This window comes from Oreochromis niloticus, linkage group LG15 (genome assembly GCF_001858045.2).
Source record: "Oreochromis niloticus isolate F11D_XX linkage group LG15, O_niloticus_UMD_NMBU, whole genome shotgun sequence".
Classification (NCBI taxonomy): Eukaryota; Metazoa; Chordata; class Actinopteri; order Cichliformes; family Cichlidae; genus Oreochromis; species Oreochromis niloticus.
Genome location: NC_031980.2, coordinates 20,534,945 through 20,550,098, shown reverse-complemented (window position 1 = coordinate 20,550,098; position 15,154 = coordinate 20,534,945). Strand labels below are relative to the sequence as shown.

The 15,154-nt window shown below is 39.1% G+C and overlaps 2 protein-coding genes across 2 annotated transcripts; both read left to right on the top strand.

The window, feature by feature from the left end:
* Positions 1-1,637: 1,637 nt before the first annotated feature.
* Positions 1,638-5,052, top strand: LOC112842364 (uncharacterized). The gene is made up of 6 exons (XM_025898683.1): positions 1,638-1,742; positions 2,029-2,370; positions 2,526-2,810; positions 3,440-3,535; positions 3,614-3,639; positions 4,263-5,052. The coding sequence occupies exons 1-6, from the start codon at positions 1,682-1,684 to the stop codon at positions 4,344-4,346; spliced, it is 894 nt and encodes a 297-aa protein (XP_025754468.1). The 5' UTR covers positions 1,638-1,681; the 3' UTR covers positions 4,347-5,052.
* Positions 5,053-6,979: 1,927 nt separating this feature from the next.
* LOC109194819 (uncharacterized) lies at positions 6,980-14,536 on the top strand. Its single transcript, XM_025898687.1, has 6 exons — positions 6,980-7,306; positions 10,531-10,869; positions 11,823-12,107; positions 13,724-13,819; positions 13,901-13,929; positions 14,382-14,536. Exons 1-6 carry the CDS (start codon positions 7,246-7,248, stop codon positions 14,421-14,423), a joined length of 852 nt encoding a protein of 283 aa, XP_025754472.1. The 5' UTR covers positions 6,980-7,245; the 3' UTR covers positions 14,424-14,536.
* The last annotated feature ends 618 nt before the right edge of the window (positions 14,537-15,154 follow it).

The following is a 15,154-nucleotide window of genomic DNA, read 5'->3' as shown; positions in this document are numbered from 1 at the left end:
CCTGACTAGAGTTAAAACCACTTCTTCTTTTATGCGTTTTCTAAATATAAATGTATGTGACTCATTGTGAAAGAGTGTAAATGATAGAGAACATACATTAGAAAATAGTGGAACAGATACTGAGTGTCGAAACCTTATGTCACAGGTCAAAACACGTCATCATTTTCCACACATTTCTTTACAATCTAAAGATTGTGACACTCGCTGAATCACCACACCAACTACATGTGCTACTGGCTCTTGCCACAGTCATTTAGTGATATAAAAAAACATGAACAAAAATGTATTTACTGAAGGGCACACAGCTCCAAAAGAGGTCTTAATGAAGAAAAAACATAATTCAAATGCATCTTACACAGCATTAGAACAAAAAAACATCCGGACAGCAGGACAAGATTCCCAAACACAAGAGAAACAGTGATGATAACCAAACCAATCAACACAGTATTATATTAGTAGTATTATTCTAAAAAGCTAAAACAATAAAAAATGTAATTAAATAAAGGCAATAAAATGTGCACATTTATCAACCCTGGTGTATAGCTTGGTCTTAATTCTGTCTGAGATAACTTAGGGAGTTAACCATTTATGTTTTTGATATTATCTGGTTGTCAAACCACCAGAGCTCTGATGCTTTTGCTGCCACATTCTGGTGAAAATTCCTCCTCTTGGCCTCATCAGAAAGAAATTTCTAAAGATTAACAAGGATAAAAACTCTAGATAATGATCATGTATAACTAATATTAAGTAATGGCATTAAACTATCTGAACAAATCATCTCTAAGTGGGTGTTAACAAGAACTTAACTTCCTTGATAGAGACTGTTTTCTTCCAGATGTAACTGGAATCTTCCTGTTATTCATGGACTGAGTTTGAACCCTACAGATGAGGACATGGTGAAATCACACACTGCACCCAGAAATCAAACCACTTCTTCTTTTATATGTTTTCTAAATATGAACGCACGAGACTCACAAAACATACAGATGCTAGATGATGCATCTGGATAACAGTGGGACAGACCATGAGTTGTAAAACCTCAGTTCAGAGGTCAAGCATTGTTCAGGAGACTTTGATACCAGTTAAATAAAGTGTTCACTGTATGAAGAGACGTTATTGCTACATGACAGTGTCACATGTTACTGATGTGTCACCATGCTCTTGCCTTCTCTGTGTTGGTGGATCCTGAAGTTTTGCGCCATCAGCTACATCAACCTCAGCTCCTCCCACTAGCCTCATTTGCTCTGTATATATACCCATTGTCCAGTTCTACTTTTTACCAGGTTGTTGTTTGTAAGTGCTTCTTTGATCAGTTTCACATTTATCAATAACATACCTAAAGATAGTCTGAGGAGGAGAGCAGGGCCGTCCCTCCTGCTCTCCTCACACTGCTGTAAAAGAACACAACAGATTGTTTAAACTATTAAACAGGTTTTATACTGTCATATTTTCCCTCTTATACTGAACATATGAGTCATTGGTTGTTCATCATTTCCTTTTCTTCTTATTGTTGTTCAATCTAAATAAAGAAAAAAAAAGAACAAAAAGAACAAAAGTTGCACAAGTTACGAAGAATAAGTGACACTTCACTATTCCAAGGAAACAAGTTTAAAGAGTCATCAGCTCAGAGACTGTGACAGTCGAGATCGAGAACGAGAAAGAAGTGAGACAGAGAAGCACGATGGATGAATTCAGATGGATTCAAATGTTTTTATGTCTGATGCTGATGATTCAGATTGCAGGTAAGAATACAGGAAATATTTTAAACAGCAGTAAAAATAAAGTTTGATTCTAGTGATCAAACCTTACTAATAAGGTTTGATCATTACAATAATCATTAACCTTTACAGGTTGGTGATTATTACAATCAATAACCTTTACAGTAAATAAGAGAGCTGAGCATGCTCTGTTGTTTTAGGGGATCATGGGACATTTTATAAACTTGTGTCTAAAATGATCTTCACTCTGACTGTAAAAACTGCTGCATTCTAATTTATTTTTTATATTTCTCTTCAATCTTCTCAACAGTATCTGTAAATGAAACATCCATTTTTATGAAAGTTGGAGGTGACGTCACTCTGCCTTGTCTAAATCTGATAGATGAGCAGAATAACTGTGATGGTATTACGTGGACGTTTGCTTCAAGAAACAAACCAACAACAATAGAGCTGATCACACTTGGACAGATTGGTGAACATGCCAAAACTAAATCAGACAGACTGAGTGTTACAGTGAACTGTTCTGTGCATATAAAGAAGCTCACAGTTGAGGATGTTGGTTTTTATTCCTGTCAACAATACAAAGTCAAAGAAACACCATCTAAACACACTCGGGTTCGTCAGTCTTTCGTTGATCTCTCTGTTATTACCTGTGAGTATTTACATCAAAATATTTTCAGCCCAAACTGTCTTAAAAAACACAACAGCAATTATAATAGCATTGATTAGGATATTTTTTTCTGATTTACTCTGTTTTTCTCTCCTTATATTTCTTTTTTTTCATTTTTCTCTCCTTATATTCACCAGTGACTGAACATAAGAACATTGATAAGGGGATACTAAACTGCTCTGTGCTGACACATGGAGAGTGTCATCACACAGTGATGTGGCAAATTAAAGGTAAAGATGTGGACAAAGAGGACAACGAAATAGTGACTTCACAGACTGTTTGCTCCACCACAGTGTCCATTCCAGAGTCTCACTTTCTTTATTCATCAAGATATAACATATTGGCATGTGAAGTGACTGACAGTAAAATAGGAAAAGTGCAGCTGTTTGCCTTTACTTCTCAGCCCTCAGGTGAAGAAACAGGTGAGTTTATGATCAACTGTTTAAGGTGAATAAAATCCCCTAAAACATATATTTGACTGATTTTAAGTTTCTTTTTACCACAATGCTTTTTTTCTTATATTTATAAAACAAAAACATGTAGTTGTTTTTTTTTAAATGATATTATACATTTATTCAGGTGACACAAAATCAACAAAGACACCATCCAGAAAAACTGAAAGCAACACAAATTCAGAAACAAATACAACAATAATGAAGGATGATTCACAAGGTAGTCACCCACAAATATGTTATTTTATCATCATTAGTAATCCTTTTTTTATTCATTATTTTTCTGACACTTAATAATTTAGATTAAAATGTGCCGGACTTGATAAATGAAGAACCTAAACAAGCACTACATGAGGAGAAAAACTGAAAAAATGTTTCATGAGGTACAAAAACTTATTAAACATTATGTAATCACAAACTTTAGATGTTTAATTGCTTTACATTTATCAACAAAAACAATAGCATCTGAATATTTTTAAATACTTTCAAGAAGTTACGTAAACATTTGGATCTTTAAAAAGACAGAATTTAAAAGAAACAGAAAACTTTAAACAAATTATTTAATAAATTGACATTTTTATTCGGTTTTTTTTTTTCAGATTTTTCTGTATCTTTGAGGTCCATTATTATCTCTCTGGGGTTAGCAGCAACTTTAATAACTGCTGTGACAGTCAACATATGGACAAGGACTAAAGGCAAATTTAATAATGAGAAGTTTGAATGATTTAGAATTTTTATTTTAGACTGAAATTGACTTCCTTTTCTCATTTTAGGGAACACGACCAAGATGGATAAAACAGTAAGTAAAAAAAAACGTAGTAATCCAACATAAAAGGCAAAAGTCCTAAAGGTTGTTTTCTGACATTTGTTATTTACTAACAGCTGTAGTTCATGATGTTCATGAGATTATTTTAAATTTCTTGAGCTAAATGTGGTTCAGCAGAGGATTCACAAGTTGTTTTTCATTATATTTAAAACTAGAGGGTTTTTGGTTAGAACTCCTGTGAATCTGCACGTGAGAGTTATTTTGGGAAAGTGATTGATGCTGCCTTCTCCTTATAAAATTTTACTAAAGCTGTATTTATCTCACACCTGTGGTCGAATAGTTAAGCTGGACCCAACAGCTGATAATCTTAAAGCAGACTGGCAGGTCTGAGCAAAAGAAGTTAAAGTAGAAATGACAACTAAACAAACATGGCTGCACAGCGGTAGCAAAAACTCAAAAACACAGACACAAATGAGACATGACAAACTAACCTTCAAAATAAAACAGGAAGTAACCTGATGAAAAACCATCTGAAAATAAGACATGCAGACAAACAAATAAAAAACTAGAGACAATTACAGAATCTATTAAAAGGTATTTGTCTTAACTCACATTATGATATGTTTTATTTTGTTTTGTTTGTTTGTGTCCCACAGATACATTATGATCAAGTTGAAGACGATGTTACAGTTCATTATGAAAACATCGGGGTTTCTGCTGCTTCAGTCAGATTCAACTGATCAACTTCAACTCAGCAGAGGAAATGGCTTTTATATTACCAGTATCATCTCATCCAGTTTTATAGATTAAATCGTATAAAACAGATAACGATGTAAGTCGTTCCCATTAAGTTCATTCTGCTCATCTGCGTGTTTTGTTTTCAGTGGGAGAAATGTTTCGTCATTCATCCAAGTGACTTCTTTAGTCTTCTTCAATCACTCGGATATTTGACGAAACACGTTCCCCCTGAAACCGCTATGATCTGATTGAGCATGCATCAAGACCATATACATAGTTGTTTTGTGTTTCAGTATTCTGACTATGGATTTATATTTAGGTCTTGAACTTGTATGAGTTTTGTCACATCCTGTTCATCCTGTTCAGACCTTCACTCACATCTTTGGTTGAATAGACTTAGATAGAAGAAGAGGAGTCGAGGATGTACAAACCGAGAAATAGGTAGCCAATAAACCACTTCCCAATCAACTCTCTTCTATGTATAGAAGAGAGTTTTAGTTCCACTCTAAACGTATCTACCCATTTGACCTACTTGACCACAGTCTCTCTTTTACATTCGTTAATAAACCACATAAAGACTGTTTCTGTGCAAGTGGATCTTTTTTATGCTCTCTTAATATATTTGTGACACTATACTTCATGGTTCTGTAAATTACTGAAATAAAACAAGCTGAGACTTGAGGTGAGAGAACAGGAAGTTGTGTGGTGAGAGAGGCTGACAGAGGCTAGCAGCTGGAGGTGGCTAAAGTACAGACATTCCTTCCTTAAATCGAAGTGCAGATACATGTGTTATAAAACATTCTGGCAAATGTTGAAGTACTGATTCAACTTCTTTTAATCAGGATAAAAGTGCAGCATTGTAAATGTACTCAGTAAAAAGTAGCTGAAAAGTAGTTTGCTTACATTTCTACCAGCTATAATAAAATAATAATAGACATGGGAATACAGTTAAAGGGAAAAATGAGGACAGTCATTTGGTTGAAGTGGGATTTGGCAGGTTGGGAAAATACTAGTTGTAGAGGCTCAGTGTGAGGTAAAAGAATGACTCACAACTCCAGTAATTTTCTTTGTATAGGCTATTTATCCTGCACTAAACTGCTGATTATTTTCATGGAACAGTTAGTTTAACTCACTTTGTTTTGCAGAATGTTTAGCAATACGTTTACCAGTAGTCCTTACATTTAAATATGACCATTGTTCTTCCTTTCCAGTCTTTCTTACATCTTTCTCCATCTCTAAGTGAAGTGCTCTCTCATTCAGGGAAATACAGCAGCTGTACCTTATCATTTCTCTTTACAGTAATTTCTCTTTATTCAAAATATCTTCATGAATTTCCATTATATGGGTACATTATGAGCAAACCCACTCCAGGTTTACCACAGAAAACTGTCACAGGGCCACAAAGGTTAAAAGGCCTAACCCGCAGTGTGCCAGGGAGGGAATTCTGTGGGTTAGGCAGCTTTTGGAGCGCCAAGGGGAAAACTACTGGGGGCCTGTTTTAGTCCACTGACATGGGGCAAACGTGGGGTGTAGGTTTGCCTTTCCCAACCTACCCCACAGGGCACAGTTTGATTCTGTTTGAAGATTGTTAGAGATAATTTACTGATATGATCAGTGCTAACCGTGTTCTTGTTTTGTTTTTTTTTACTACTGTCTCACACCTCTAGAGCTTTGCTGCTGTTGTAACCACATTCACACTAAATCACTTCCTCTTCCTTTCTCTGAAATGAAGTACCTCAGATTAACAATAAAGAATACACAGGTCTCAGACTACTCAAATATTTTATCTTGGTTTTATCTTGGTTGAAAGAGGACCCAAATGCAGGACTTCTGAATAAAGACAGTGCATTTATTTACTATGAAAAAAAAAAACAGAGAGCAGTGGCAACAATCCACAGTGTGTATGCTCTTCGCGCACCCCTGTCCACTTCCTGTGCGGTGATTGTCCTCTAAGGTCCATGGTGTTTCTCCTCCTCGGTGATATATACAAAAGTGTGCTGATACCTCCACATGTTTGTGCAATTCTCCTGGAAACAAGAGATGCAACAATTAGTACATTCCCATCCACCGGCTGACAAAAACACCTTCACCATTCAAACAGGAGAGTCACTGAAAAACACGATCATATGAGCTAGAGAACTAACTGTGTTTCTAGTGTAACATGTGATCCACTGCTGTCTTAAGTAGGGCTCCCTGATAAGGCAGATCGGCAACAGGTGATTAATCCCAGGTGTGGCTGGCCCAAAGTCGGGAGACTCTCCAGGCCTGGTGTGGCAGCAAAACTAGCATACCACATCTCTCTCTCTCTCTCTCTCTCACACACACACACACACACACACACACACACACACACACACGTACAAAGGGAAACAAGGGACCAGGAGCATATTACACCAACAAACAACCATAAACGATCCAGAAAGACAAATCGAAGTCATAATATTCAATACACCCGAAAATAACACATGAGCACTGGGCCCCCAGACCCAGGCCCATGACATCTTCAGCTCTCTGTTCTTTGTGCTTTCTAAAGTAAACAGAAAGAGGCACTGCATTATCACAACTATTTATCTTAACTTACGATCTTCACACATTCATCTTGTTCAGTCGTCTTTGCAGGGTGTCAATTATGTCATTGTCTCTGCTAAATGTTAATATAATTTATCTTTATAATAATTTCACTTTATAAAAAACACCTTCATGAAATTCAGAGATGTAAAAAGCTGATATAGTCCACCTTTAAAACATTAACAAGAAAAGAAGAAAACTAAATATTGCTAAGAGTTGTGGTCAGGAAGTGTCAATAATGACAGGAAGTGCAAACAGTCTTAAAGAGTCATCAGTTCACAGACTGTGACAGTCGAGATCGAGAACAAGAAAGAAGTGAGACAGAGAAGCACGATGGATGAATTCAGATGGATTCAGATGTTTTTATGTCTGATGCTGATGATTCAGATTGCAGGTAAGAATACAGGAAACATTTTAATAGCAGTCAAACTAAATGTTATCAATATTATTGCAATCACAAAGTTTTATCATAAAGTTTTGTCTAAAATGATCTTCACTCTGAAAAGTAGGGATGGGTATCATTAAGGTTTTATTCGATACCAGTACCAAACCGGTACTTTTGAAACGGTGCCGGTGCTTAAAGAATGGAGAACACACACTTTGTCCAAAAACCTCTCATGTTTAGCTGTTTTTTTGAAAAAAGATAACAATGTTAGCCTTTTCTGCAGCTATAGGGGATATATGGTATCACTCTTGGCTGGAAGCAGTGCTTAAACAATAGAAAAAACACAAACTTTGTCCAAAAAACCTCTCATGTTTAGCTGTTTCCTACGGAGCCCCGCAGGGGACATGGGAGAAAAAAAAAATTAAGACGGACTTTTGCGAGATCCCGAGTTACTTTTGCGAGATCTCGCAAAAGTCTGTCTTAATTTTTTTTTCTCCCATGTCCCCTGCGGGGCTCCGTAGTTTCCCACTTTTTCTTTGGCCATTTTAAATGGGTTCAAAATGTGGTCATAAATATTTTGTACTTGTAAATCAGTTTTGTATGTGTAACAAGAATTTGTGTGTGTGTAAAAAAGATTTGTATGTGTAAAAAGAATTTGTGTGTGCGTAAAAAAGATTTGTGTGTGGACTTAGCTAAAAAAACCCTGCAAGTTACAAGTACGAATTTTGACCCCATTTTTCTTCCTTTCATCTGATTGGTCAATGTCATGTCAATCACAAATGTAACAATCCAATCAGAGAACAGATGGGTTTGGCTGTCGGAGGGGCACTTTTTTGAACTGCAGGTCCTTGAAGGGTAATACAGTTTGAAGCTGGAGGATCTCTATATAAATATCCGATAGCAGCTAGGTCCCCTAACTTTCAGCAGCTGTTGAAAGGATAAAGTTGTGGTTGTGGTTAGAAATACCATTATTACTTTAGGATTACAACACAGAGCGAACACCATCCCCACTGACACAGCGGCCAGGGAGGCAGAAGAACAGCACATCAAGAAGGCCCTGAGTAAATGTGGTTATCCCAGCTGGACTTTTGTCAAAGCTGGGAAGGCACCTAAAGAAAGCTCCAGCTGATCCAGGAGAGAAGGACAACCGCTGCCCAGGTGAAAACCTGTAGTGATCCCATATGTGTCAGGAGTATCAGAACAGTTGAGACGCATTTTTTCTAAACACCGGGTCTCTGTGGCTTTTAAACCCCAAAACACGCTGCGCCAAAAACTGGTCCACCCCAAGGATCGGGTCCCCTGACACAAACAGAGTAACAGTGTACGCTGTTAAGTGCCAGGAGGATTGCCAGGATTTATACATCGGGGAAACCAAACAACCTCTAGCGAAGCGGATGGCACAACACAGAAGAGCTACCTCATCAGGCCAGGACTCTGCAGTCTATTCACACCTACAGGCCAGTGGACACTCTTTCAAGGATGAGGATGTACACATCCTGGACAGGGAAGAACGCTGGTTTGAGCGCGGAGTCAAGGAGGCCATTTACGTGAAAAGGGAAAGACCATCTCTGAATCGAGGAGGGGGCCTAAGGGTACATCTGTCACCATCTTACAATGCTGTGATTGCAGCCATTCCCCAACTCTCTGTGAATGGTACTCATGGCCATTGATCAGTGTTCTTTGATCAGTGGGTTTTGGTCAGTGATTGTTGATCAATGGTCATGGGAATTTGCACAATTATGATTAAGGAACTGACCTCACAGCCCATTGTTCCTTCAGTGGGCTGGTTTCAGTCATTATGCAAATGTACTGTTTATAAGGTTTGGGGAAACCTGCAGTCAGCTGAGACTGAAGAAGTCACTTGGATGAGTGACGAAACGTTTCTCCCACAAAACGCTACGTCCAGATGAACAGATTCAACTTTTGGAGAGATACTTTAGGATTAGTTTAACACAAAGTCAGGGCTGACCCGGGACCATTGCTGTGAGTCACAGTGCGCAGCATAAAAGTCCTTTCACATCAGATGCAGGATGTGCTGCTAATGCTAACTAAAAGCCAAGGATCCAGAATTTGTTGCGCTGGCTGCTGAGCTCTGTGGGTTTTTGCAGCAGCTCTACCTGTACTAGATGCACCTGCTCCTTGTCATTTCTATCTCTGACTTTATGTCCTCTACAAGAGTTTCTGTTTTTTTTGCTAGTTCTTCAAATGTTCAATAAAAACATGTATGCTAATTCATAACGAAGAAAGCTTTGTAATGAAGACTGTCATTTCCAAAACACTGCCCCCCCGCGGTCCGCAGCGCTGTTGAAAAGGCTGTGGAAGTCCCTGTATTAAGCACGTAGACCTGTGACACAAAAATCACCAAACTTGGACGACCACAGACTGTTTTCCTTCATGGTGATGAAGGAAAACGCTGGGTTAGCATGTAAAAGGGCATTTATTCCCTTCAAAGACCTGCAGTTCAAAAAAAGCGCCCCTCCGACAGCCAAACCCATCTGTTCTCTGATTGGATTGTTACATTTGTGATTGACATGACATTGACCAATCAGATGAAAGGAAGAAAAATAGGGTCAAAATTCGTACTTGTAACTTGCAGGGTTTTTTTAGCTAAGTCCACACACAAATCTTTTTTACGCACACACAAATTCTTTTTACACATGCAAATCTTTTTTTACAAGTACAAAATATTTATGACCACATTTTGAGCCCATAGATGTTGCTAACTCCGGGTCCGATAACAGGCACCACACCCGCAGTAGATGTGCACGGTGTGAGGTCTCGCAGCAAGCTATCGAACACGGCGCATTTCTCGGCTTTTAAAAAAACGCTACACTCGCCAGGTGTTTCATCAGATTCGAGGAGTTACTTCCTTTGCACAGTATCACATATCACCTTAAAGCACTTGTTGCAGGCTGCTGAGTTTGCATATTTTGCTGTGAAGTACAGCCAGACTTTTGACCGCTTCGCCTTGGGCATTTTTAATCTGTAGCTCTGCTCTAAAAGAACGTACGTACCTGGGCCCGCCTACTATGCTTGCAAAGGTAAAATGATTGGCTAGAATCCAAAGTGTTTGACATCTCAGTAAAAAAAAAGCAGCAAAATAAAGCACCGAAATGTGCGCTGCTTTTTGGTCTGGTTACTACCGTTTATGTCAAAACCGATACCGGTACCCATCCCTACTGAAAAGTGTTGTATTCTAATCTATTTTTGATTTCTCTCTTCAATTTTATCAGTAGTATCAGAAAATGAAACCTCCATTTTTATGAAAGTTGGAGATGACGTCACTCTGCCTTGTCTAAATGTGATAGATAAGCAGAATAACTGTAATGGTACCACTTGGCTCTTGGGTTCAAGAAACAAAACAACAGAGCTGATCAAACTTGGACGGATTGGTGAAGAAGCCGAAACTAAATCAGACAGACTGAGTGTTACAGCGAACTGTTCTCTGGTTCTAAAGAACGTCACAGTTGAGGATGTTGGTTTTTATTACTGTATACAATACAAATCAGAAGAAGCACATGTTCAGGATGCTCGGGAACGTGAGGCACTGGTTGTTCTCTCTGTCATTACTGGTAAGTATTTACATCAAAATATTTTTTCAACTTAAACTAATTTTAAAATATTAAAAACTTACAATCATCACACTTAAAGTGGAAATGAAACACTACATGTCTGAAGCCTAACATACACAATGGAGTCCTGCTCTCAAAAAACTGACAGATTTAACACTGTTTGTGAAACTGGACTATTTTGACTGGACTATATGCAATAAAATTGTCTTGATGCATTCTCAATCATCCAGGAAAGTAAATCTCCAAAAGTTGAATCTGTTCATCTGGAAGTAGCGTTTTGTGGGAGAAACATTTCGTCACTCATCCAAGTGACTTCTGAATCGAGGAGGGGGCCTAAGGGTACATCTTTCACCATCTTACAATGCTGTGATTGCAGCCATTCCCCAACTCTCTGTGAATGGTACTCATGGCCATTGATCAGTGTTCTTTGATCAGTGGGTTTTGGTCAGTGATTGTTGATCAATGGTCATGGGAATTTGCATAATTATGATTAAGGAACTGACCTCCCAGCCCATTGTTCCTTCAGTGGGCTGGTTTCAGTCATTATGCAAATGTACTGTTTATAAGGTTTGGGGAAACCTGCAGTCAGCTGAGGCTGAAGAAGTCACTTGGATGAGTGGCGAAACGTTTCTCCCGCAATAAAATTGTGTTTGCTTTCCCAAGCACACCCAAACAGGTACAATATTAAATGCAGCATCACACTCCAAACATAATTACGTTTATTAGATTTATTGCACTGGCACAAAATGGTGCTAAACTAAACTAAAATGTTCCAAACACTTAAACTTTAAACATGCATTTCTTAAATCCAGCTTCGCAGACGCTGTTAAATCTGTGTCAGTTTATGAGAGTAGGTCTCCATAGTGTAAATTAGCCTTTAGACATGTAGAGTACATGTTATCAAAATAACATGACTAATTTGTGCTGTTTTTGTCACAAATTATGTTTGACAGTAACTGAACATGAGCACACTGATCAGTTCATTTTAACCTGCTCTGTGTCGACATCTGATGAGTGTCATCACACAGTGAAGTGGCGCATTAAGGGTCAATATGTGGACAAAGGTAACAAACAAACAGTGACTGCACAAACTGACTGCTCCACCACTCTGTCCTTTCTGGAGTCTCGCAATATTTACCCATCAAGATATAACATAGTGTGTGAAGTAACGGATACTGATACAGGAAAAATGCAGCAGTTCACCTTCAAGCATCAGCTCTTGGCAGTTGAGGAAACAGGTAACATCATGATAAACTGCTTATGACTAAAATCACCAAACACATTCCTTATTTAGATCTTTATTTTTTAGAAACATTTGGTTTTGTCTTTAACTTTTTTCAAGGTGGCACAAAAGTAACAAAAACCAAGTACAATATATCTTTTTGATTTTGTTTTGCTTTTAGCAAGTAAGATTTATTTATATAGTTCTTTTCACAGATAAAAATCACAAAGTGCTTCACAATAAAACCAGAAAAAAACATTATAAAACAATAAATTGAAAACATAAAACAACAAATTAATTAAAAGCTTGTCTGTATTGTGCTTTATAAAAGAGTCAGTGGAGTCTGTACAATATAAAGAGGGCGTCATGTCCAAACGATAGAGCTGAACAAAGGTGTACAATGAAGGCAAAATAGCTGTTGTACAAGCATCTCTCACAGGAACCCCTTTAAAAAGGCCCTTGAGGCTGACATTCTCCTGGTGGAATTTACTTTTATACCCAGTGGGAAAGCAAAATCTTTGGTGCTGTAGGTCAGTGAGATAACCTTCATAATCTAGTGAATGAGCTTCTATTTAAACAGGGCTCTACCACTCGCTAGATTAACAAAGCAGGGAAGCAACTGGTCACATAAACATGTATTCTAAGTGTGGTCAACGTTGTTATGTAGTAAATAGGCTTGACACAGAGGACTCCATCTTCAGCTTCTAAGATGTAAAGGGAGGGTAGCAAAAACTCAGAGGCTAACCTGAGAGAGCAGGTCCCTGCAGAGAGGGAGCTGTCGGGGCTAGCTGCCAACACTTTTACCACTGCTTTGCTGGTCACTGAGGGGCCACTAGAATCAGAGAAAGGTCCTGCAGTGTGCTCTATCTGCAATTGGTGTAATCATTTCTACTTAGAGAAAAGCATAAAGGAGCATGCTTGGCAATGCTCGCAGAGAAAGGTGAACAGCTAGCTGACTGACGTGCAGCACTTTAGGTGAGGCATTGTTATCCCAGTGCATCTGTGGTAAAAGGCATCCGCTGCCTGACTTGTAAAGATACAGGAAACATTTGACCTGTAGGTTTAGGATTTGCAGTTGTTTGAGAACAATATGGATTCTTTGTTAACTGTAATACTGGAACGTACATTCACACAGCCACTCAACGCCATCTCCTCTCAATCTCACTGCTAGGAGGATTGAGGCTTTTTTCTCTTGGGGGCAGGTCCCTCTGGAGGCCTGAAGGTGGACCTCTGCTCCAAGCCGCCTTGTGTGGAACTTTATCCGTAGGCTGTGGCCTAATTGGTAGTGCCCCCATTGCAGCAGTGGGTGCGTTGTCTTGGCAATAGGCAAAGAAACGACGGGCCTGGGAGAGCACATCATGTCTGAGGATGGTGTTACGCATTGTCTGGTTCTTCCTCAGCTCATATTTAGCCTTGCACAGCTTCAAGAGACTGCCAAAGTAATCCACAAGCAGATACTACCTAATAGCTAGCTAACTGCACGCGACATCCAACAGTTACTCCTCACCTTCAGAATAAGACAAATATGGGTCCTTAGACTTGGTACCTTACTTTAAAGTAAAGGAATTTAAAAATAACAGAAAACTGTACCCGAATAATTTTAATAAATTTAAGTTTTCATTCTTTTTACAGATTTTTCTGTATCTTCAAGGTTCATTATTGTCTCTGTGGGCTTAGCAGCACTTTCAATAGCTGCTGTGACAGTCAACACATGGACAAGAACTAAAGGTAAATTTAATTTAATCATGTAAAGTTAAAGATTTAGAATTTTCACCTGAAACTGAAATTGACTTTCTTCTCTCATTTTAGGGAACAAAACACAGATGGATAAAGTTGCCGTAAGTACATAACTCAGTAATACAGTATAAAAGCTTAAAAACCTGAATGTTCAGTTTCTAATGTTTGATATTTACTTGATATCACTGCAAGTGATTATGCTGAGATTACTTTGGATTTCTTGCACTAAATGTTGATTTAGCAGAGGACAGAGGTTCAGAAGTTTAAAACCCAAAGGCTGTGGTTTTTACCCAGCAAGCTACACACAAAACTAACCTTCAAAATAAAACACAAATTAACTGGATGAAAAAAAAAGAAAATGATAAAATCACAAAGACAAACAGTGAGATATAGATTACGCAAACAAGGAACAAACCTTTACAAAGGAAGAGGAAACTAACAATCACAACTTCAACCAGAGATAATTACAAAACCATAATTACAAGATTATTTGCCCTAAACTCACATCTTGTGCATTTTATTTTATTGTATTTTATTTGGTTATTTTCCGCAGGTGCATTTTAATAAAGAAGAGGATTATGATTCAATAAAATAATAAGCATCCGAATCTCTGCTGTTTCTATCAGATTGTGCTGATCAACATCAACTCAACAGAAAAACTACTGTTGTGGTGGACCACTAGAGGGCTCCACTCACACCCAGTGTTGAGGAAGTGTGTTCTTCTGTTTTGTGGCGCGATATGTCCAGTTGATGTTGGAGACAAATAAAGAAGGAGTGTGAACTGAGAGCTCTGTGTCGTAATGCTTACCTCCACACTGGTGACCCCTGACTCGAGCATGCAACGGGCCGCAGATAACGCAGACTCCGCTTTGGAGGCATCGGCGGCCGCCGGACCTCCGCCTCCTGTTGCAGCTACGTTCGCTGTGGCGCTGAAACTGCCGGACTTTTGGCTCCATGACCCCCCGTCATGGTTCGTGCACGTGGAGGCTCAGTTCGCCCTTCGCGGCATCTCGGCTGACGACACGAAGTATCACCATGTGGTGGCCTCACTCGACCCGCTGGCCACCCGCCGCGCGATGCCGCTCCTCCGGGACCCACCCGCCCAAGGGAAATACGCCGCCCTTAAAGAGCTGCTTCTTCGGCGCTATGCCCTCTCCGACGCTGAACGAGCCGAAAAGCTCCTCAACCTGTCAGGCTTGGGTGGCGGTACCGCGCTCGAGCTCATGGAGAACATGCTGTCGTTGCTCGGGCCGGATGACGGGGGATTCCTCTTCGCCCACCTCTTCCTCCGCCAGCTACCGGCCGCCGTGAGAGCCGTCCTCGCAA

Excerpts from the sequence above, each read along its gene's own strand:
- LOC109194819 (XM_025898687.1), top strand. The coding sequence starts at position 7,246 with ATGGATGAATTCAGATGGATTCAGATGTTTTTATGTCTGATGCTGATG. Across the intron at positions 13,820-13,900 it reads CACATGGACAAGAACTAAAG|GGAACAAAACACAGATGGAT; the intron begins GTAAATTTAATT and ends CTCTCATTTTAG. Across the intron at positions 13,930-14,381 it reads CACAGATGGATAAAGTTGCC|GTGCATTTTAATAAAGAAGA; the intron begins GTAAGTACATAA and ends TATTTTCCGCAG.
- LOC112842364 (XM_025898683.1), top strand. The coding sequence starts at position 1,682 with ATGGATGAATTCAGATGGATTCAAATGTTTTTATGTCTGATGCTGATG. Across the intron at positions 1,743-2,028 it reads GCTGATGATTCAGATTGCAG|TATCTGTAAATGAAACATCC; the intron begins GTAAGAATACAG and ends TCTTCTCAACAG. Across the intron at positions 2,811-3,439 it reads GCCCTCAGGTGAAGAAACAG|ATTTTTCTGTATCTTTGAGG; the intron begins GTGAGTTTATGA and ends TTTTTTTTTCAG.